Consider the following 19,392-nt stretch of genomic DNA (forward strand, 5'->3'; position numbering starts at 1 on the left):
GAAGGCACAGAAAACCAAGGCATTTGTGGCTTGTGCCACTCCTTGCGTGAACTCTGTTTTGATAAATAGCTCATGTCAGCCAAAAACAAACGGAAGATTCCAGCAGGCTCTGAGGCGTGCTGTTCCGCAGCCTTGGAGCTCTCCGTCCCATCCTGCTTTGGAGGAGGGCGGGGCGGTGTCTCCTTTATGGACGCATTTGTGTGTTTGCTGAAAGAACACCTCTGTGTCGGTGAGTGAAATGGCTTTTCTTTTCCTACAATTACGCTTTAACTAATTTTCTGAATAATTGCATTGCTTCAGCTGAAGAAGTTTTATATTGTAAATTTTCACTACAACCAATTTTCTGAATAATTGTATTGCTACGGTTGGGGAGATTATCAGAATTTGGAGGACGTATGAACTTAAGAAGAAGAGCTGTAGGGGCCGGCCCAGTGGCGCAGCAGTTAAGTTCACACTTCCCGCTTCGGCAGCCCGGGGTTCACTGGTTCGGATCCCGGGTGTGAACCTATGCACAGATTGTCAAGCCGTGCTGTGGCAGGCATCACACGTATAAAGTAGAGGAAGATGGGCACCGATGTTAGCTCAGGACCAGTCTTCCTCAGCAAAAAGAGGAGGATTGGCAGCAGATGTTAGCTCAGGGCTAATCCTCCTCAAAAATAAAAAAAGAAGAATAGCTCTAAAAAACTAAAAACGATGGATCCTGTTCAGGTAGCAGAAGCCTGTTCACTCCTTGATTCCCTTTGCCAAGTGCTTCTAGCTCGCTCCTCCCCCGACAAACGCCGTGACCGTCATCGGGTCTGCCCCTGTGGGGAGTGCAGTCTGCAGGTGGGTGGGATGGAAAAGCCACCGCGTCCAGAGGTTCCCCCGTGGCTGGAGGAAAGCTGTTGCTGGGATTGTGTTGTTAATGCACGTGCCCAGACTCTGCTGCCAAACATCTCAGGCGGACCACAGCACCTACGTCCTTCCTTCTTATAATTACATTTTTCACATTAAGCACAATTTTGTTTTGTGTCTCCTCTTTTGAAGGTGAGCCCCTGGAAGGCGGCGGCTGTGCCTTCACGCCTTTCACTCTGTTCTTTCTTCTCACTCTGTAAGAGGTTTAAGGATGCACAGTGCCCTTTCTGCTTTAGCATCTCTCCTTGAGCAGGTATGCCTCCATCCGGACATCAGCCAAGGCCCGCTTCACAGGCACGTGGCCAGTGCAGTCACACAGGCCCCGTGCGCAGTCGAGCCCCAACCCTGGTTTCTGGACTCTGCTGTCTTGAAATTCTTAACCATTTTTTTAACAAGACTCCCCCCCCCGACCCCCATCTTCATTCGGCACTGGGCCCACAAATTATATAACCAGTTCTGAAGTCAGCTGTCCTAGTCTGACTGCCACTCCTTGCTCTTGTACCGACACAGCTTCCAGCAGAGAGTGGGACAGGATGCTGGGGGCTGGGGGCAGGCCGTGCTCTGCTCCCTTGGATCAAAGGACAGCCAGGAAGGGTTTAAGCCAGGCAGTGATAGGGGCTGCATGTTTAGAAGCTCACTTCGTTGCCCTGTGGAGAATGGTTTGAAAGGTGTGGACCTCTGAGCCTCCCTCTGCTTCTCCATAAAATGGGGTGATCATAGTAGCACCAGCCTCCCCACACTGACGGTCATGTGATAATTAAATGAGCCAATGTGCATTAAGTGCCTGGCACACAGATGGGGAGCCTGCTAGGAGGCTGGCACACCCTTCAGGGTCACTGTGGTGGCGGCTTGGGCCTGGGCTGTGGTTGTGAGAGACATTTAGGAGGTGAAGTTGATGAGATTTTGGTTGATTGGACGTGGTGGGTTGGGGTGTGGGAGTGACAAAGCGCCTCAGGGTCTGACTTGTGTCCCCGGGGCTTAGTGAAGCCATGCCCAGGGCTGTCTCCTGAACCCCCACTTCCCTTTAATTTCGTGGCTCACACTCTTGTTCTTATTGGTATCATGTTGAAGGAGACTGAAGGGTGTCAGCTAAAGAGGAGGGACTCTGGAGCCAGGGAATCTGAATTCAAATCCCAGTTCTGGCGTTTATTAGCTGTGTGACCTCAGGCACACAGCTTAACCTCTCTGTGTCATCTTTCCCATCTAGGGCATTGAGACAGCAACCTCTGTGGCAGGGTCCTTGGAAACTTCAGGAGGTAGCATGTGTTGGGAGTCTTCCCCCAGTCTTGTCATCTGTTTTTTCAAATCATAAGCCATAGATAGAAATGATAAGAACCCGGGCCCTCGCCCTCCCTCCCTGCTCAGAAGGGCATCACGGTGAAACCTCCTTGGAGACCTATGTGGGCCACCTTGCCAGCTTAGTCAGGTGCTGTCTTAACAGCCCACATTATAAAGAAGTGCTCGGTCCTTCTGTATTCCCTGTGACAAGATGTCCTATGCTCGTTCTTCAAGATTTGGCTGAAAAGCGTTGAAATAGATGCGGATGCAGTTTTTGCCTGTCCGCCCGTTCCGGACTGTTGAGCAGAGATTGCACACGGTCCGGAGTGCCAGCGCCTGACTTGTCTGCCGGCCGGCCTTCATCCACTGGCTGGTTGTTTCCAAAGCGTCTATTCAGCACTGACTTCACCACATGCCAAGGGGCGACCCTACCAGGAAAGAGACACAGGGAGGATGTGGGGGTGGAGAGCAGGGATGAATAAGTCTGTCCAGCTACGGTCAGGGCGGGCTTCCCGGAGGAGGTGGCTCCTGAGCAGGGTTTACAGCAGCTCCTTACACCACTGCTTACAGCTGCCCGCTGCTTTGCTCCCTTCTGTTCCAGCCGCTCTGCTGGGTGCTTCATCTGCGCCGTCCTGGGAGCGGATGTGCGTCTGTGACTGTCTGGGAAGACTGAGGCTCAGAGAGGTTACAAACTGGCCCAACCACTTCTTTTTGTTTAAGGGTCTGACCCAAAGTCCTGTGTGACTGTTGCCACGTGTAAGTGTTTATACCCCTGAGGATGCTAAAATTATTCTGTGTTTTCTTTTTCCACTAAGAGGTGTTCATGATTTTTAGGAAAACTCTTGTTAATTACTGTTATGTTATTTAAATCCTTATTTCTTCCAAAGCTAAAGACTTGGAATTAGTGAAGAATGTGCTGTTCTCTTTTGACACATCTATCCATCCATCTCTCCACCCATCTGTACCTCCATCCATCCCCGTCCGTCCATCCATCTATCCATTATCCATCCATCTATCCATCAGCCATCCATCCATCCATCCATCCATCCATCCACCTATCCTCCTACTTATGCATCTATCTGTCCATTCATCTGTCTATGCATTCATCCACCCATGTGTCCATCTGTCCATCAATCTGTTCATTCATCTGTCTGTCCATTCACCAACCATCTACCCATTCATCCATCCATCCACCCATCCCTCTAGCAAGTGAACACTTACTTGGATCTAAATGTGTCTGTTATGGTCCCTTCCCGAGGCCACTATTAGAAATGGGGTCTGGCATTTTAGAAACTCTTGGTGGTTTATCCTTCATTTTATGGAACGTGCCATTTGTTCTCTTTCCTTCCCAGGAATGTGGGCCGTCTTTCAACAGCAACATCACGGCATTTGCACTGAAGGCGAAAGTCGTCTACCCCATCAATCAGAAGTTCCGGGTGAGGGTCCTGAGCTCCGTCTTAGAAATGCGATTGTGCAGTAATGGACTAGAGATGAGGGCAGAAATAGCGGGATTCAGTGTCGGGGTTTGGTCCTAGCTGAGGGTTTTATGGCAGCTCATTGTATTAGGGGTAACTTTGAGGCTTTGTAACTGAGCAGAACTTTAGGGTTAATCCGTGTTGTGACAGCTGTGCCGGGGATGGGGTATGTGCGAGCTGCAACAGCGTGAGGAGTTCCTGTGGTCTGTGGTGTCCCATGGTGTCCCAGAGACACCAGGTGATGGCACCTTGGGGCAGCTTCCGCCCTGCTCTTTTAACACTAATGCGAATACTGACACCGGCACAGTTACTAACGCTGATCCGCACTCGCAGGCCCCAGGACCAATGCCAGCAGCTGACACTTTCTCAACACTTACGTGGGGCTGGCGTTAGGCTAAGCATTTCTGGTGCATTAGGTGTTGCAGCCTGCAGTATTCCTGTAAGATAAATCACACAGTCGTGCGTCACTTACAGACCAGGGATGCACTCTGAGAGATGCAGCATTAGGTGATTTTGTCCTTGTGTGAACATCAGAGTGCACTTACGCAGACCTAGATGGCACAGCCCACTGCACGCTGAGGCTGCAGTGCTAATCTATGGACCACCATTGGCTGTGCCGTCTGTCGCTGGCCGAAATGTCGTTATACGGCACGTGACTGTATTGTTATCTCCACTGCACACGTGAGGAAACTGAGGCCTGGAGAGGCTAAGGACCTGTGACTGGTCACACTGCAGGAAGTGGCAGGGCCAGAGTCAGACCCACTCACCTGGCTGCAGGCCTCCCACCGGAAGCCAGGTGTTTGCACCCGTGGCCAAGAGTTTTGCAGAGAGCGGCATATTCATGTGCTTCCCAGAGCCCTCGGCCTGTGAGATGCTCTGTGAGGAAAAGAGTTCCCTGGGCAAGTCAGTCGGGGAGCACGCTCCTGCTCTCCCGGCAGCAGAGAGGCTGGGCCCCGGGGGTCACACAGACTCGGTCCTAACTCCCGTCTCTGCCCTGTACTCTTGGCCCTGTCCTGGTTTCCCAGGGCCTCAGTTTCTTCATCCATGAAATGGGGGTCACAGGCCCTCCTGCCTCACCCAGTTGTTTTGAGGGATCCATGGCGTAACAATACATGTTCGACTTATTAAATTATTACTTGCTTTTGAAGACAGCCAGAGCATATTGAAGGCTCTGAGAATTCCTGCACCAAAGAAACGATTCCGCCTTGTTTAACACAGACTTTCCCAAATTAGTTTTTCTGTGGAACCCTTATGGTGCGCAGTAACGGGTGATAGTTCGTGGAGCTGTTCCCCGGAACACACATGGGGAACACCCTCCTCCACTGAGCTGCCCGGTGGGTGGATGAAGGGGCAAAACTCCCAGACCAGGGGCATTTATTCATCATTTACCACCACTGCTGGGCAAGCTCTGTGGCGGGCACTGCAGATTATCTGCACCCTGGAGGCCCTCCCAGTGTAGGCGGAGATTTCAGGACAGTGCGTGGTAACAGGCAAGACAGAAATGACCAAGGGCCCCTGGAACCCGGCGTGGGCTGAGCCCGGGTGCCAGGGAAGGAAGACTCCAGGGTCTGTGTCTGGAGGGAGGGCTGCTCCAGCCAGCAGACGGGGAGTCAGGGGTGTTTCAGGCAGGGCGACCAGAGTCCAGAAAGGCCCAGGAGTGTGGAGGACCAGGCGGGTTTGGCACTGGCAGCCGGCTCAGTGCTGCTTGGCCACGCACATCCCGGGGCAGCGGGAGATGAGGCTGGACAGAGGTGGTGGCTGACCTTTGCTGAGCCCTCCGGCTGTCCTAGGCACTAGGCTGTGACCTCGTGTGGTCATGGCAGTGTGTGGGGCTTGAGTTCCTGGATAAGGAGCTGTGAGCCTGTCCTAGGGCAGAGAGGAGCCACCTCGAAGGCCTTGGGGCAGGAGGGTGGAGAAGAGCTGTGTGGTCAGCAGGTTAGTGGATGGAGCAGGCCGGGGGTCTAGACAGCAACGAGAGGTGGGGCAGGGCAGGCAGGCTGCCGTGGAGGAGGCCAGAGCTGGCAGCCGAGTGCGGGGTGCAGGTAGGCCAGTGGGGAACAGATCCAGGCTGATAGCTGAGGCGTAGGAGCCTGTGCAGAGCGGCTGGCCTCCTGGGGACAAGGGAGGGGACAAGAGTTGTGACGCGGGTCCCTGGGCCATAGGTGTCACCATGACCATGTCCGCTCACAGCCCTCCCCACTCTGCCGCGGCCAGACCTTCCTGGAGCTGCCATCCCATATCGCTGGTGGAATGGCTGAAATAAAGTCGTGACAGGTCATGTGGGCTAAGTGTGCTTTCTCTCCCGCCTCCCCAGCCTTTGGCCGACGGCTCCTCCAACCCGTCTCTGCACGAAAACTTAAAGCAGGCTGTTTTGCCAAACCAGCCGGTGGAGGCCGCCCCTTCCAGCAGCCTGGGGAGCCTGAGCCAGGCCGAGAAGGATGACTGCAGCTCCTCGTCCAGCATCCACTCGGCCACCAGCGACGACAGGTTCCTCAGCCGCACGTTCCTCCAGACAAACAGCTTCCCCGAGGCGCTGACCTGTGAGAGGTGAGGAGGGGGCTGGATGGCGGATGCAGACCAATGGGCCGTTCATTATCAGAAGAGAAAACAGAGGCCCAGAGAGGTTAAGTGACTCAGCCACAGACACACAGCATCCCAGTGTCACGGCTGGAGCCCCATATCCCTCTGTCACGTACTCTGTGATTAGGGCCAGAGTGGGCTTATGGAGTCAGGCTTGAGCCCTGGGGAGAGACCTCAGGGGCGCCCTGTTTAATCATCGACGTGCCCTGTGCATTGCACAGCGGGAGCTCGCACTGATTGAGTGCCTTCTGTGTACTGGGCAGAGGGCTAAGCCCTTTGCAGGGATTAATTATCACATGAGCACGAGGACCAGGTCTGTCTTGTTCAGTACGGTGTCCATGCCTATTGCTCCGTGGAAGCCTGGGACAGGCTCAGTGATGAGTCAATATTAATCAATCAATGAATTAATTCCTCCTAACAACACTATGTGGTAGGGGCTGTTATTATTCCCATTTTATGAAGGATATTGAGACACAGAGAGGCTGATGACTTGCCCAAAGTCACACAGCAGGTGAGTGATGGAGCTGGGTTTGACCTCACCACCTTATCTCCAAAGCCCTCACTCTAAATCACCCAACTGCGCAGCCCAGAGCAGGGCCTGGCACACAGTGGGTGCTCAAGAGACTCGGGCAGCAGGTTCCTGCATTGGTCCTCAGGCCTCTCTCTGCTCTGCGGGTCAGTGAGTCCGAGGGCCCCTGGGTGAGATGACCCAGGCACAGCCTCGGCTCAGGGCTGTAGGAGGAGTGGCCCAGAACCTGAGCTTGGTGTGGACCCTGGGGGTGGCCTAGGAAAGGGGGACGTGGTTGGACAGGAGCCTTCTTGGCTCGGCCCGGCTGCCTCGGAAGGGCTGTGTGTGAGCTTCCAGACTGGTGGCCTCGTGACAGTGTGGGTGGGACTATAGTCCTTTAAAATGCATCTTCCTTGGTGGGAGAAAAGGTCATAGGCCTTTATTTACACCCTGCCGCCTATCTGCCCTGTGACCATGTGGCTGTCGAGTTTCTGACTCAGTTTCCTCATCTGTAAAATGGGCGGGAGAATGTCTCCGTGGTGGCACTGAGGAAAGGTGACAGTCACACTAGAAATGAAAATGTCTGGGGAGGAAGTGTCATTTTCCTCTCACCTTTTGTCTGCTCCTGTGTTTTGTCCTTGATGTCCCAGCGACCGTTCCCTTCCGGTCACGAGTGGGTTTCAAATAGCTCCTTTGAGTCCTCTTCTAAATCTTAGGGGGTCGTTAGGAATCTCTGCGGGTGCAGAATCTAGAATCCGGAGCCAGGACGCACGGCAGCTTGTACTGAGCAGGGGTGTGGCTATACGCTGTCACTCTCCCCACTTCGAGTCCTCTAACAGTCCCTGCTGTTTCTCCCTCGATTTTCAGTGTGGACCTCGACTTGTGCGTCTACAGCCTGCACTTGAGAGAGCTGCTGCGCGTGGATGCGGCGCTGAGGCAGGAGAAGCACATGGTAGGTGGCGAGGCGAGCTTCCCTCTTGTTCCTGGGAGGGGACTGGGAGACGAGGCTCCCTGTGCACTGAGTCCTGGAGACCCTCGGGGACCGGGTCTCGGCCACCTTGGAGCCGCCACAACTGGAAGGGAGGGCGGCATTGGGCATCCGACCACAAAATGGAGAAGCAATTCGTGGCTGCTGACGGGGCATGGGCTTCACTGTAACCAGAGCTGTGGGGTTGAGCAGAAAAAGGAGGGGCTGCTGGCAAGGCATGCCTCCTGAGGGAGAAGATGCAGAGGTTTCAAAGAGATCAGTGTTCTTAAAGGAAGATGATAGTGAGAGTGATACAGTCATGCCTCACTTGACGACGGGGACACTGTCTGAGAAACGCGTCATTAGGCAATTTTGTCGTTGTGCGAACATCGTAGAGTGTGACTTAGACAAACCTAGACGGTGTAGCCCACTACACACCTGGGCTATGTGGTACTAATCTTATGGGACCACGGTCATATGTGCGGTCCGTCGTTGACTGAAATGTTATGTGGCACGTGGCTGTATTTATGAGCACTAACTTTCTGGAGCGCTTACTGTGTGCTAGGCCCTGGGGGTGTTACACAGGTAGTTCCCTTTAAACCTCACAGCCTGGAGAGGTGGGCGCCATTATTATCTCCACCTTACAGGTGAGGAAACTGAGGCAGAGAGAGGAGGACTCGCCCAAAGTCATAAGGATCTAAGTTGGAGCCGAGATGGGACATAGTAGCTTTTTGTTTTGTTTCGTTTTGCTGAGGAAGATTTGCCCTGAGCTAACTTCCTTTATTTTGTATGTGGGTTGCCGCCACAGCATGGCCACCAATGAGTGGTGTAGGTCTGCGCCTGGGAACTGAACCCAGGCCACTGAAGTGGAGCACGCCAAACTTAACCACTAGGCCACGAGGCTGGCCCCCATTTTGTACCTTTTTCTAGGCATGTGTTCTCTGAGTCATGAAGGAGAAGTCAGAGCCTTCGGTGTCAGGCAAACAGGACTAGTCTCCCCCAGATGCACGTGGTCTCTGAGTGAGCAATCTGCACTGGACGGGAGCTACAGGAAGTCAGACGAGGCCCACTGTAGCCACGGAGCCCCTCTGGGGTTAGCCTGGCGTCAAGGGCACAGGGTTAAAGAGAGGAGCTGTTTCTCCCTGCTGCACGTTCTCTGAATTATTGAAGGAGGCGTGAGAGCTGCAGTGAGGAGGGAGGAGAGAGGCTGTTGGAAAGAGAAAGCGAGAGTGGAGATGGAGAGAGTGACAGAGAGGTGGAAGCAGGGACACAGACAGATGCGCCCATGAGGCGCTTCCTTATAAACTGGAGAAAGACAAGAATGTTGTTGAGGATGCAGCAAAAAGAAATGTGGGCCCTGAGTGAGCAGGGTGGGCCTTGTCGCCAGGAGCTGATGTTTGCAGCCATAAGTCATACTAGGATTCCAGAAATAGAGCCTGTTCTGCAGCCTCCCACCCCCACCACCCCTGCAAAGGCCCATGGACGCGAGTCACTGCCCACCTGCCACTGCAGCCTGCTTTCATGTGGCCACACCTGGGCCACTTAGGGGCAGGTAGCCCTGGCGGTTTTCACAAAGGCTCTGTGCTGGCTGGAGGGTCGATTGTTTCTGTGCTCGGAGCCCCATCCTGCTTACGAGTGACATGGTCCTGGCTGGCCTCGTCCCTGGAGCGGCCAGTGAATGCCCACAGGGGAGCAACCCACTGTCTGGAGAGAGCATTGGCCGTCGCCATCTGCCCGTCTTCTCTGTGGGCAGCCTCCCGTCCCTGCCGGGGGCAGCCCTGGAACTAGGCATTTCCTCCTGATGCTGGAACAGTCTCTGTCTCAATGTGGCAGTGGATACATGAGTCTATAGATGGGGTAAGATTGCACAGAACCCCACACATACGCACAAGTGAGTGCGTGTAAACATGGGCGAAAACCAAGTTACATCTGTAGTTAACTGTAGTGGACCGCGTACTTAAAGGAAAATACAAAACTATGTCTTTTAGGAAAAAAAAACATAGGAGAAAATCTTTGGGTTCTCGACCCAGCCAAAGAGTTCTTAGAATTAACACCAAAAGTGTGACTCATGAAAGGGAAAACTAATAACTTGAACCTCATCAAAATTAAAAACTTGTGCTCTGCAAAAGACCCTGTTAAGAGGATGAAAAGAATGAGAGAAAACATTTGCAAGCCACATATCAAGAGAGGACTTGTACGTAGAATATACAGGTACCTCTCAAACCTCCGTAGACGTAAGTGAACAATCCAATGAGAAAATGGGAAAAAGACACGAACAGATATTTCACCAAAAAGGATATACAGTTGGCAAGTAAACACACACAAAAAGCACATGAGAAGCCCTTCACTGTCATTAAGCCATTAGGGGAATGCAAATTAAATCCACAATGAGATATGACCGCACATCTATCAGAATGGCTAAAATAAAAAATAGTGACAACACCAAATGGCTGATGAAGAGGGGAAGAAACTGGATCACTCAGACGTTGCTGGTGGGAATGTAAAATGCCGCACTGGAGAACAGTTTCTCGTGAAACTAAACGTGCAATTACCAGGAGACCAGCAATTGCGCACTTGTGTCTTTATCCCAGAGAAACACCTTCACAAAAAACACTGTATGTGATGTTCCTAGCAGCTTTGTCATAGCCCCAAACTGGGAATACCCAGGTGTCCTACACTCAGTGATTGCTTAAACTCATTGTGGACCCAGCACCCTTGGACTTTGCTGGGTGTCCCCGAGGATGAGAGGACCCTTCTTGGTTTAGGGGACGTCTCCATCCTTCGAGACAGGAGGTGGAGTGGATGACTTTACACATCCCGGTTCCATACAACTGTCCCTCTGATTCTTTCCACAACGGAGCAGCCCGCTTTGCCTTTTGTATTTTCTTGACTCAAATGGAAATGGGGACATGGGGGGCTGGTAAGGAGTAGGCATCTAATGAATATTTGTTGACTAAATGAAGGCAGAAGAAATGAAGCATTTTTCTTTAAAAGCTTCATGAAAATGCAATCTGTTGTAGGCCCTTGTCATAATTTATAATCTGAGTTCTTTTCCTATGGCAAAAAGTGTGTGTGTGTGTGTGTGTGTGTGTGTGTGTATGTGAAAAGAGAGGAGAGGAGGAGGAGGAAGAGAGGGAGAATGGAGGGAGATGCCATCGTTTAAACCTTTCTCTTCATTATATTTCCTTTTCTGGCAATAGATGTTTATTCAGATTTTTAAAATGTGCCTCCTTGACCTTTTTCCTAAAAAGAAGTCTGATGATGAGTTATACCAGAAGATTCTTTCAAAACAAGAAAACGTAAGTCTTCAACCTATATTTCAAGATAATTTAAAAATAGTTCATGACGATATATAAATCGTAATATGATATGAAACTCTTTTCGCTTTCATGTATAAAAATAGTTTATTACAATATGCACTTTTTAACACAATATAATTATGTATAAAAGTATGTGAACAAATATAAAAATGGGAATGTATATTATTAAAATTTGATAAAATATTGGGAGCAGAAAAAAAGAGAAGAATGTTGGTCATATCCGCTACTCAAAGAATCTTGGCTCATACCCTTTAATGTCATCTTCTGCACAAGTTTGGGGTATTTTTTAAAATGTAATTTGTTTATTGGTTGTAACTGTTTCTGCTAGTTTACATTCTTCTCTTCTCAGCCTTTTATGCAGAGTTTATATTGTTACTGTGCAGCAAAACAAGTCAGGGCTTGGCATCAGACTGGTGGAGGTTGATAGCCCAGTTCTATCTTTCACAAACTCTCAGAATCCTAGATTCTTCCTTTGTGCAATAGGATAGTAATTCCTGTCCTGTGGAATTGCAGAAGGGATAAGAGAAATGTGTATGAAGCACCTAGCAAAGGAACAGTTAGACCCTGTGTACATGACAGCTGCCAACATCCTTGTTACCATGGCTGCCACAACAACCATCTTCATCTTCATCATCATCAGTATCATTGCCATCATTATCCTTTTATTATCACAGCCATCACCACCACTACTGCCATCATCATCGTCTTCATTGTCATTGTTGTTGCCATCGTTGCCATCGTCTTTATCATCATCATTAGTCATAATCATTCTTATTACTGCCCTCACCACCATTATCATTATGTTCATCGTCATCCTCATCATCGCCACCATCACCATCATCTTCCTCCATCATCGTCATTGTTGTCATCATTCTCAGGACCACCGTCACCACTGTTATCTTCATGATAGTCATCATTGTCATCCTTATTACCACCACCATGACTTCTGGGGGATTGGGAGGGAAGGTTTCTTCCCTGCTCCTCTGGATTCCATGGAGGAGGATTAATCAGTACACCCCAGAGAGGAGGCGGTATGTCATCATCTTCATCATCATTGTCATCATCCTCAGTGCCACCACCGCCATGTTTGTCATCATTAGGAAGTGCACATGGTGCTTTTCACATATTATTTTGTTTAGTCTTCACCACAGCCCTGTGAGTAGCCATTATTATTTTTGTTTGCAGCTGAGGACACAGGTTGCTGAGTTTCAATGACTCTCCAACGATGAAAACAATGATAATGGTGGTGATACTCATAATATACTAGTAACAATGAAACAGCGTCCTATGGGAAGAATAAGAGCTCTGCAGTCTGCAGACCCGGGATCAACTCCCACCTCCGCCACCTACTGAGCGTCTTAATTATAATAGTGGCTCCTGTTTACTGAGAGGTAGTCTGGCCAAGTGCTTTAAATGGGTACTTTCATTTAATGCTCAAAACTTCTAGAAGAGGACGAGAAGTGCTCCGAAATGGCAGCTGCTCTTTGGGGAGACGCAGCCTGATGCCTGCAGTTGGAAGAGTGGGTACCTGGAGTCAGTGGGGCTGAGGGACCAGGCTAAGCTGCGGTGCTCACTTCCTGCTTTTGAATCCGCCAATCAAATGCATATCACTTCCTCCCTGGGGCGCAGTAAGGAATCCTTCCCCCGGAAACCAGAAGAGTGGGGAAGAAACGTTCCCTCCCAATGTCCCAGATGTCATGACATTTTCCAGGACTTCATGAGGATTGAAAGATACTATGTCATTGTTTTTTAAGTATGGTCTATTTGAGGAGGCAGGGAGGGATATAGAAAATAATCCAATATTCTTGGGGATCTATGTTTCATGAGAAAAATAGTTTTTTATCATCAAATTTTAAGTAGGATAATGTCCAGAGAATTTAATTACAGCTAAGAAATATTTCATGATAATGTCATAAAAAATAAAAGCATTTCTTTTTCTAGAATTTGAGATACATTCGGGTTTTTTTCTTTGCCTCTTTTCTTTCTTTTGTTTTTTTCAGGACTTGGAGGAATTAGAAAAGGGACTTCAGGTCAAACTGTCAAACACAGAAATGTTGGGTGCTGCTGATTCTGAATACACCACCCTGGCAGACGTGGAGAAGAAGGAGAGAGAGTACTCTGAGCAGCTGATAGATAATGTACGTGCTGGGTTTTCTTCCCTCTATAAAAACCTTGGTTTCGGGCACAGTTGAGTTGGTGAGATTAAAGAGATGGCACCTAGAAGCATGTTTAATACTCGAATTCCCTGTCGTGTCCTGCCCCGGAGCCAGGGATCCAGTTTCTGAAGTTAAGCCATAGAGAAGATATAATTAAGGGGCCAAGATTTACAGAGGGAGTCTTTTTAAATTTTTTTAATGAATTCCTCTTGTTTAAATTTTAGATTAGATCTTTTATCATTCAAAGCAAAGATTGCTCTAAGCCTCTGTCATTATCGCTCTGTGGGTTGGAGCAGATGCTTGCTGCTAACTTCTCAAACTCGAAACGTCACTCATAAAAGCATGTTTTAAATTCCAGAGAGGAAGGCTTCCTTCAAACAGGTCTTTTTTGCTTTGGGGTTCCACTACCCCCTGTTCATATGTTATGTATTAAACAAACATTTCCTGGGCACCCAGGCATTGTACTGGAACACTGGGGATTCAGAATGAACTTAGACTTGCCCTACTGGAGAGATGCTCAGTCCAACCTCGTTAGGGGACCGACAGGTGAGCAGGTGAGGACTTGCTGAGTTATAAGTGTTGTGACAGATGAAAACATGGGGAGGCTGGGGCACAGTGGAGAGAGAAAGTCATTTTCCCACAGGGTTAGGAAAGTCTTCGTAGAAGAAAGGACCATCAAGAGACTTTTTGGAAGAAGTGTGGATGGATGCTGGCCGGTGGGCAGGAGAAGCAGGCAGAGCAAGACAAAGCCAGAGATCTGGTCTGAGGGCTCGCATCTCATGCCAAGGAGGTGGGGGTCCCTGAAAGTCTGCAGCAGAGGGTGGCCTGGTCCCATTTTTGTTTTAGAAGGATGCTCTCAGCCACTGTGTGGAGGATAGCTAAGAGCTTTTGAGTTAGTTCAGTAGGAATTTCGTGAAGGCAATTGCAGTAGAGATGGAGAAGTAAGAAAAAGTGGGAGAGCTGAGAGGGTGGTTTATAATGAGGTGGGGTGGGGAGCGGGTGTACAGGCTCAGTTCGACAGAAATAAGGACCCCAGAATGAGAAGCAGGTTGGGAGGGGAGTTGGGGAGTTCTGGCTTGACATCTTGAGGAGATGCCTGAGGATGGAGAGTCTCCACTAAGCTGAGGTAGGAGGACATGGAGAGCGAGGGTGCCCATGGAACATCTTGTCCATGTCTGCATATTTCAGACAGAGGATTCATAATTCTCATAAGATTCTCTAAAGTCTTGGCAAACTCCCCAAATGGAGAAGCACTGGTGTGGGAGTGTGTGTGGAAGGGGTAAAGAAAGGAGCCTTGATGGCATGAACTGCCAACTAGAGGCAGATGAAGGGTTTGCTGAGCTGCAGCGAGGCCCCAGAGATGAGAGACCCAACTCTGGAAGAGGTTCTGGTTCATAGAGGTGTGCGCTTTCTGCTGGCTGTGCTCGGCCCCTGGGAGGTGGCTGGTTGGATTGACTGAGGGTTTCAGGTTGACATTTCTCGCCACCTTTCATCTAGGAGTGGGCTAACAAGATCATCGTGGGCTTCTGGTGCTGCTGACCCTGACCCCTCCCTTGCCCTGTCCAGCAAGAAGTGTTCATTTCAGCATCTGAGAGGCGGAGCCAGGATGGAAAAAATCAGCCAGGATCGTTAAATGGACCAAATTTGGACCAAATCTGCCTCTGCCTCTCCTTAGCTCTGTGACCATTGACAAGCAACCTGACTTTCTGAGCCTATTCCTTGTCCTCCCAATATATATTTTACCTAGAAATAAAATTTGTGAAGCACAGAGCCTGGCGTATAACTTGCATACCACAAAAGAAAGATGCTAGGACTCCTGGTGTCGTTGTTCTCGCAGTGACGCAAATTAAGCCTCTGACTTTCTAAGCTACTTGGTGATTCCCAGCTCTGCTTCTGAGGAGGTGGGGGAAAAGGGAAAAAGATTTTAAAGCAAAATGTTTTTATGGTCAGCATCATCTCTGCCACATCGCTCCTTTGTGCTTTTAGGATAATAACTCGTATGTAAATGGCTATTCATGCTTTTATTTTCAGGACATGTTTAATCTCTTTTAAACATCTGGAAACTTCCAGGAGCACACTGTTGAATTTCACGCACCTGCCCAGGCAGCAATTGTAGCCTGTTTAAGAGTCTTTAAGCTGTTTAAGCTGGGCGATCTCACTGTGCAGTCACTCCTTATCAGCAGCGCTAGTGTTTGCTGAAAAGCCGCCTTGAAACTGACTGGCACCTGCAAAGGAGCAAGGAGGAACCTCTGCAGAGCGCGATTGTTGCCGAGATAAACTTGCCCCGGATTGTAGACTTGTTTAGACTCTCAGTCTGTGACAGGAATGAATTGTAATTCCCATGCACAAAGCATCCAGCTTTATTGCTTTCTTAAATAAGTTTTCTCCCCCCATCTCTTGCTTCTCATTCTCATTTCACAGATGGAAGCTTTCTGGAAACAGATGGAAAACATCCAGCCCTTTCTTGTGGACCAGTTTAAGTGTTCCAGCTCCAAAGCCCAACAGCTCGTGATGACTCTGACGGAAAGAATGACAGCCGCCGAAGGGCGGCTGCACGAGTCCCAGGATTTGCAGGCTCTGGTAAGGCTGGGGGCAGGGGGTATGGGGGAGATAACGTGAAGATGTTCAAACTAGGGATGTGGAATCCAGGAGATGGAGTCCAACACCTTCCTGTTGTAGATGGGGGCAAAGACCGCAGAGAAAAGCAGTGAATCCGTCCATCTGTCCATCCGTCCATGGCTTCCATGAGTGGAGGTGCTGGCCAGCTCCGTGTCACTGCAGCATAGAGCGCTGGTTCTCAATCCTGGCTGCACCTTGCAATTTTCTGGGGAGACTTAAGAAGTGCTGATACTTGGTCCCTCATGGGTCCCCACCCCAGAGATTCTGCCTTACTCAATTTGGGGTTTTTAGAGCTCCGGGTGACCAGTCATAGTTGACGCCCACTGCTGTGGACAGAGCGTCAGTGTGCTCTCCTCATTGCTCCGTGAATCACCTGGGGAGCTTTCAAAAATGTCCTTTGCTGGGCTCCATGCCCAGAGATCCGATCTGATTGATCCGAGGTGGAGGCCGTGGTGTCGCTGGTTTTAAAACTCCCCAATGATTCTGATGTATAGCTGGAAATGCAAACCGCTGGTATAGACGAATCTGCAAGTCTCACTTTGGATCTCGGCTCAGCCCCTTGAAGCTGTGTGATCTTGAACTGGTTATGTAACCTCTCTGAGCTTCAGTTACTCTGTTTATAAAAGAGTGGTCATAGGAGTTGCTGCAGACGGGGCCCAGGGAAATGCTTGGTGACTCATAATGCCCTAGTCACCATGGGGTTCTCTGTAGCCTTGTCCATGGCGTTTTGTTCTCATCCTGCTGTGTGCAAGGCCCAGGGCGCTACGCACCCATTTCCCCTTCCTCCGAACTTGGGGACCCATGAGTTACATTTCAGACCCGTGCACCCACCCAGGTTACACCTGGTTGGAAACCTCCAGCAGCCACCGTGCCCTCAGCTCAGAGACTCAGCTTCTCGGACCCCCAGAGCAGGCCCTACAGGCCCGGAGCGGGTTCCCGCCACTTCTCCACAAACCAGTCTGCTCCAAAATGTGGTCCTCTCACCAGCAGCATCAGCTTCACCTGAGACCTAGTTAGATACATGCCCCCTCCCGAATCAGGGCCTGCATCTTAACAGATACCCCAGGTGCCCGCAGCTGTCCAAGAACTTCAGGTGCTTTTCTCATCATATGCGCCTCTACTCTGCTTTTCCTCCTGGGCAACTGCTGGAAGACAGACACAGCAGAGATTTTATTCACGAGGAGCAGAGGAGCCGGCTAAGCGACTTGCCTAGGATCCTGGGTCCCTCTTGTCTATTGGCATCGCTGAGCCTGGGCCCCAAGCTTCCTGGTTTGCCATCCAAGCCCCTTTGAATTAGATTTTAATTTGATAAGGCTGCTGACATTAATGCTCATCAAAGGAGAAAATTTTTTCCTTTTATTCCTTTTTTTCCTTTTGATTTAATTATTTTCTGTAAGCAGGATATTGATGCAGAAAAAAAAAATGTATCCTTAGCTGACTCTGGCTGCAGTATTAACCAGTAACTTCCAAATAGGGAGAGGGAGAGAATTACCCAGGTTATCAGTGTGCCCTTTCTTTAGCCTTTTGCAGGCTCCAGTAATGCTAGAGGGGAGCATTTAATGAGCGCCTACTGTGTGCCCCATTCTGTTATAGAAGCGGTATTGCAGACTTGAGCTAGAAACCTGAGCTCCTACCACAGTCCTGCCTCTTGTTAGCTGTGTGACCTTGGGCAGGTTACCTAACCTCTCTGGGACTTGGTTTCATCATCTGTAAAATGGGGATCAGAATTGCACCTGCTCTGAGAGCATGAGAGAGTGGACAGTACATCAGGCCGTTAGGACAGAGCCTGGCACTCTGAAAGTGCTCAGTATGTGTTAGTGCTGGACTCCTGCAGGCCACATGTCAGCGGGCAAAGTGGACATAAGCCGATCATGGGACTGATGCGTGGGAAGGGCTATAGTCTATGTACAGAAGAGGACGGGTGAGCTCTGCCTGCATCCTGTGTACCAAAAAAACTCCAGAAGAATTTCAGTTCTCAGGCCGGCGTCTGACCCTCTTGGCCGGGGCAGTTGGACCTGGGACACTCACATGGCATCGCTGAATATCAGAGCTGGAAAAGCCTAGAAAGGGCCCTAGAGGTCCTCAGAATCAGCCTCTTGGGACATTGGAGAAAAAACGGATGCGAAGAGCCATGCAGGGACTTGCTGTGGACGGTGGTGAGAACAGCTCGCATCCGTGACCGCTTGCTGTTTTCTGGCCACTGTTTTAAAGGCTTTACGTCTTTTAACTTACAGAATCCTCACGGCAGCTCTGTAAGGTGGGGGTCAGGTGAGGACGCCGTGCCGAGGTCGTGCAGCTCTAAGCAGGAGTGGAGTTTGAGCCCGTTGCTTTTGAGGGCCTGCCTCACTCCCAGAGCAGCCGTGGCCCCTTGCCTCCCATCTGACCCCCCTCTGCTCGTGCTCACCTCTCTCCACTCCTGTCCTTCCTGGAAGATAAATCCAGAGGCTGTGCTGTCACTCCCGAGCCGGGAGGGCCTCACCATGCTACATCCGAGGTGGCAGCGGGGGGGCAGTGGGCGCCCTTCTCCCCCCACCCCCGCCGCCCTGCCCGGCCCCTCCCGGGCAGAGCCTTCCAGGCCCACACGCGGCCCCAGCGCCTATCCTCCTGCGCCCTCCAGTGGTCATGGGCCCGACTGCTGTCAGGTTTGCTTCACTGAAAGAGAGGAAGCTTCAAGGCCACTGGCCCTCGGGCTAGTTATGTGTCCTTCTGGAACACACCTCAGTGTCCATAATTGGGGGATCATTATCCTTCCTCATTCACACTATCTTAGGACACAGAGCAGTACAGCTCAGCAGACCGTGAGGCCCAGGACTGGGCAGTGGGCGCCTCAGGCTCGGCCCCTGTCTTCAAGGGCTCTCTGTCCAGCCTGGAACTGTCCCTTGGGATTAGCTCCTTGAAGACAAGCACAGGGGCATGGAGCATAGAGGAGAGCTGGTGGGGTTGGGGAAGATCAGGGAAGGCGCCACACAGCCCGTAAGGAGGAGTAGGACCTGGCCAGGCAGGGCGGTGAGAGGAGGAGTTAGAGAGTATTCCAGGTGGGGGGTCCCATGTGTGCAAAGGCCCGGAGAAGCTGAGAGCCAGGCGTGCTAGGCAGCCAGGAGCAGGGAGGTGTGTGGGACAAGGCTGGAGACTAAGCCAGGCCTGGTCCTGCAGGGCCTTGCGCATCAAGCCTAGGAGTTTGGTTTGAGGGCAGTGACTGGCAGGTTTGGGCCAGGGGACAACAGAGCCACGTCTGCAGCTCAGAAAGGCCCCATCCGCCGTGGGAGGGCAGAGCACAGGTGGACAGGTGGGAGGCTGGGAGAGCAGATGGGGAGCTGACCAAGGCAGGACTGCAGGCCTGAGGGCTGAGACGGGGGCTGAGGCCAGCTCAGGCCTCTGCTGTGGCAGGTGGCTGGTGGAGTCGTCCCTGGGTGGGAGAGGCGTCCTTCCTCTGGGATGCAGGGCTGCAGCTTTAACATGACCAGTGTGGACGCAGCAGTGCCCTGCTCTGTCCGTCGTCCTCGCTGTCCTTCAGCAGCGTTCCTTGATGAGCATCTGCTCCCTGAGACGGGAGGATGAGTGATGCAGACACCCAGGATCTGCCTCTGCCTCTGGT

General features: G+C 50.9%; 1 protein-coding gene across 7 annotated transcripts in view; it reads left to right on the forward strand.

Moving 5' to 3' along the window:
• EVC (EvC ciliary complex subunit 1) overlaps window positions 1-19,392 on the forward strand; it is an 87,032-nt gene that overhangs the window by 9,130 nt on the left and 58,510 nt on the right. For all 7 annotated transcript variants that reach the window (XR_011437241.1, XR_011437238.1, XR_011437239.1 and 4 more), the window contains exons 3-8: window positions 3,525-3,608; window positions 5,962-6,194; window positions 7,603-7,687; window positions 10,903-11,001; window positions 13,023-13,160; window positions 15,600-15,758. Coding sequence is in view for 3 of the 7 variants with exons in the window: in XM_023638373.2 (XP_023494141.2) it covers window positions 3,525-3,608; window positions 5,962-6,194; window positions 7,603-7,687; window positions 10,903-11,001; window positions 13,023-13,160; window positions 15,600-15,758 (798 nt within the window). In the remaining 4 variants the exon portion in view is untranslated. The remainder of the gene's footprint in view (window positions 1-3,524; window positions 3,609-5,961; window positions 6,195-7,602; window positions 7,688-10,902; window positions 11,002-13,022; window positions 13,161-15,599; window positions 15,759-19,392) is intronic.

Source organism: Equus caballus, chromosome 3 (assembly GCF_041296265.1).
Source record: "Equus caballus isolate H_3958 breed thoroughbred chromosome 3, TB-T2T, whole genome shotgun sequence".
In the NCBI taxonomy this organism is placed as follows: Eukaryota; Metazoa; Chordata; class Mammalia; order Perissodactyla; family Equidae; genus Equus; species Equus caballus.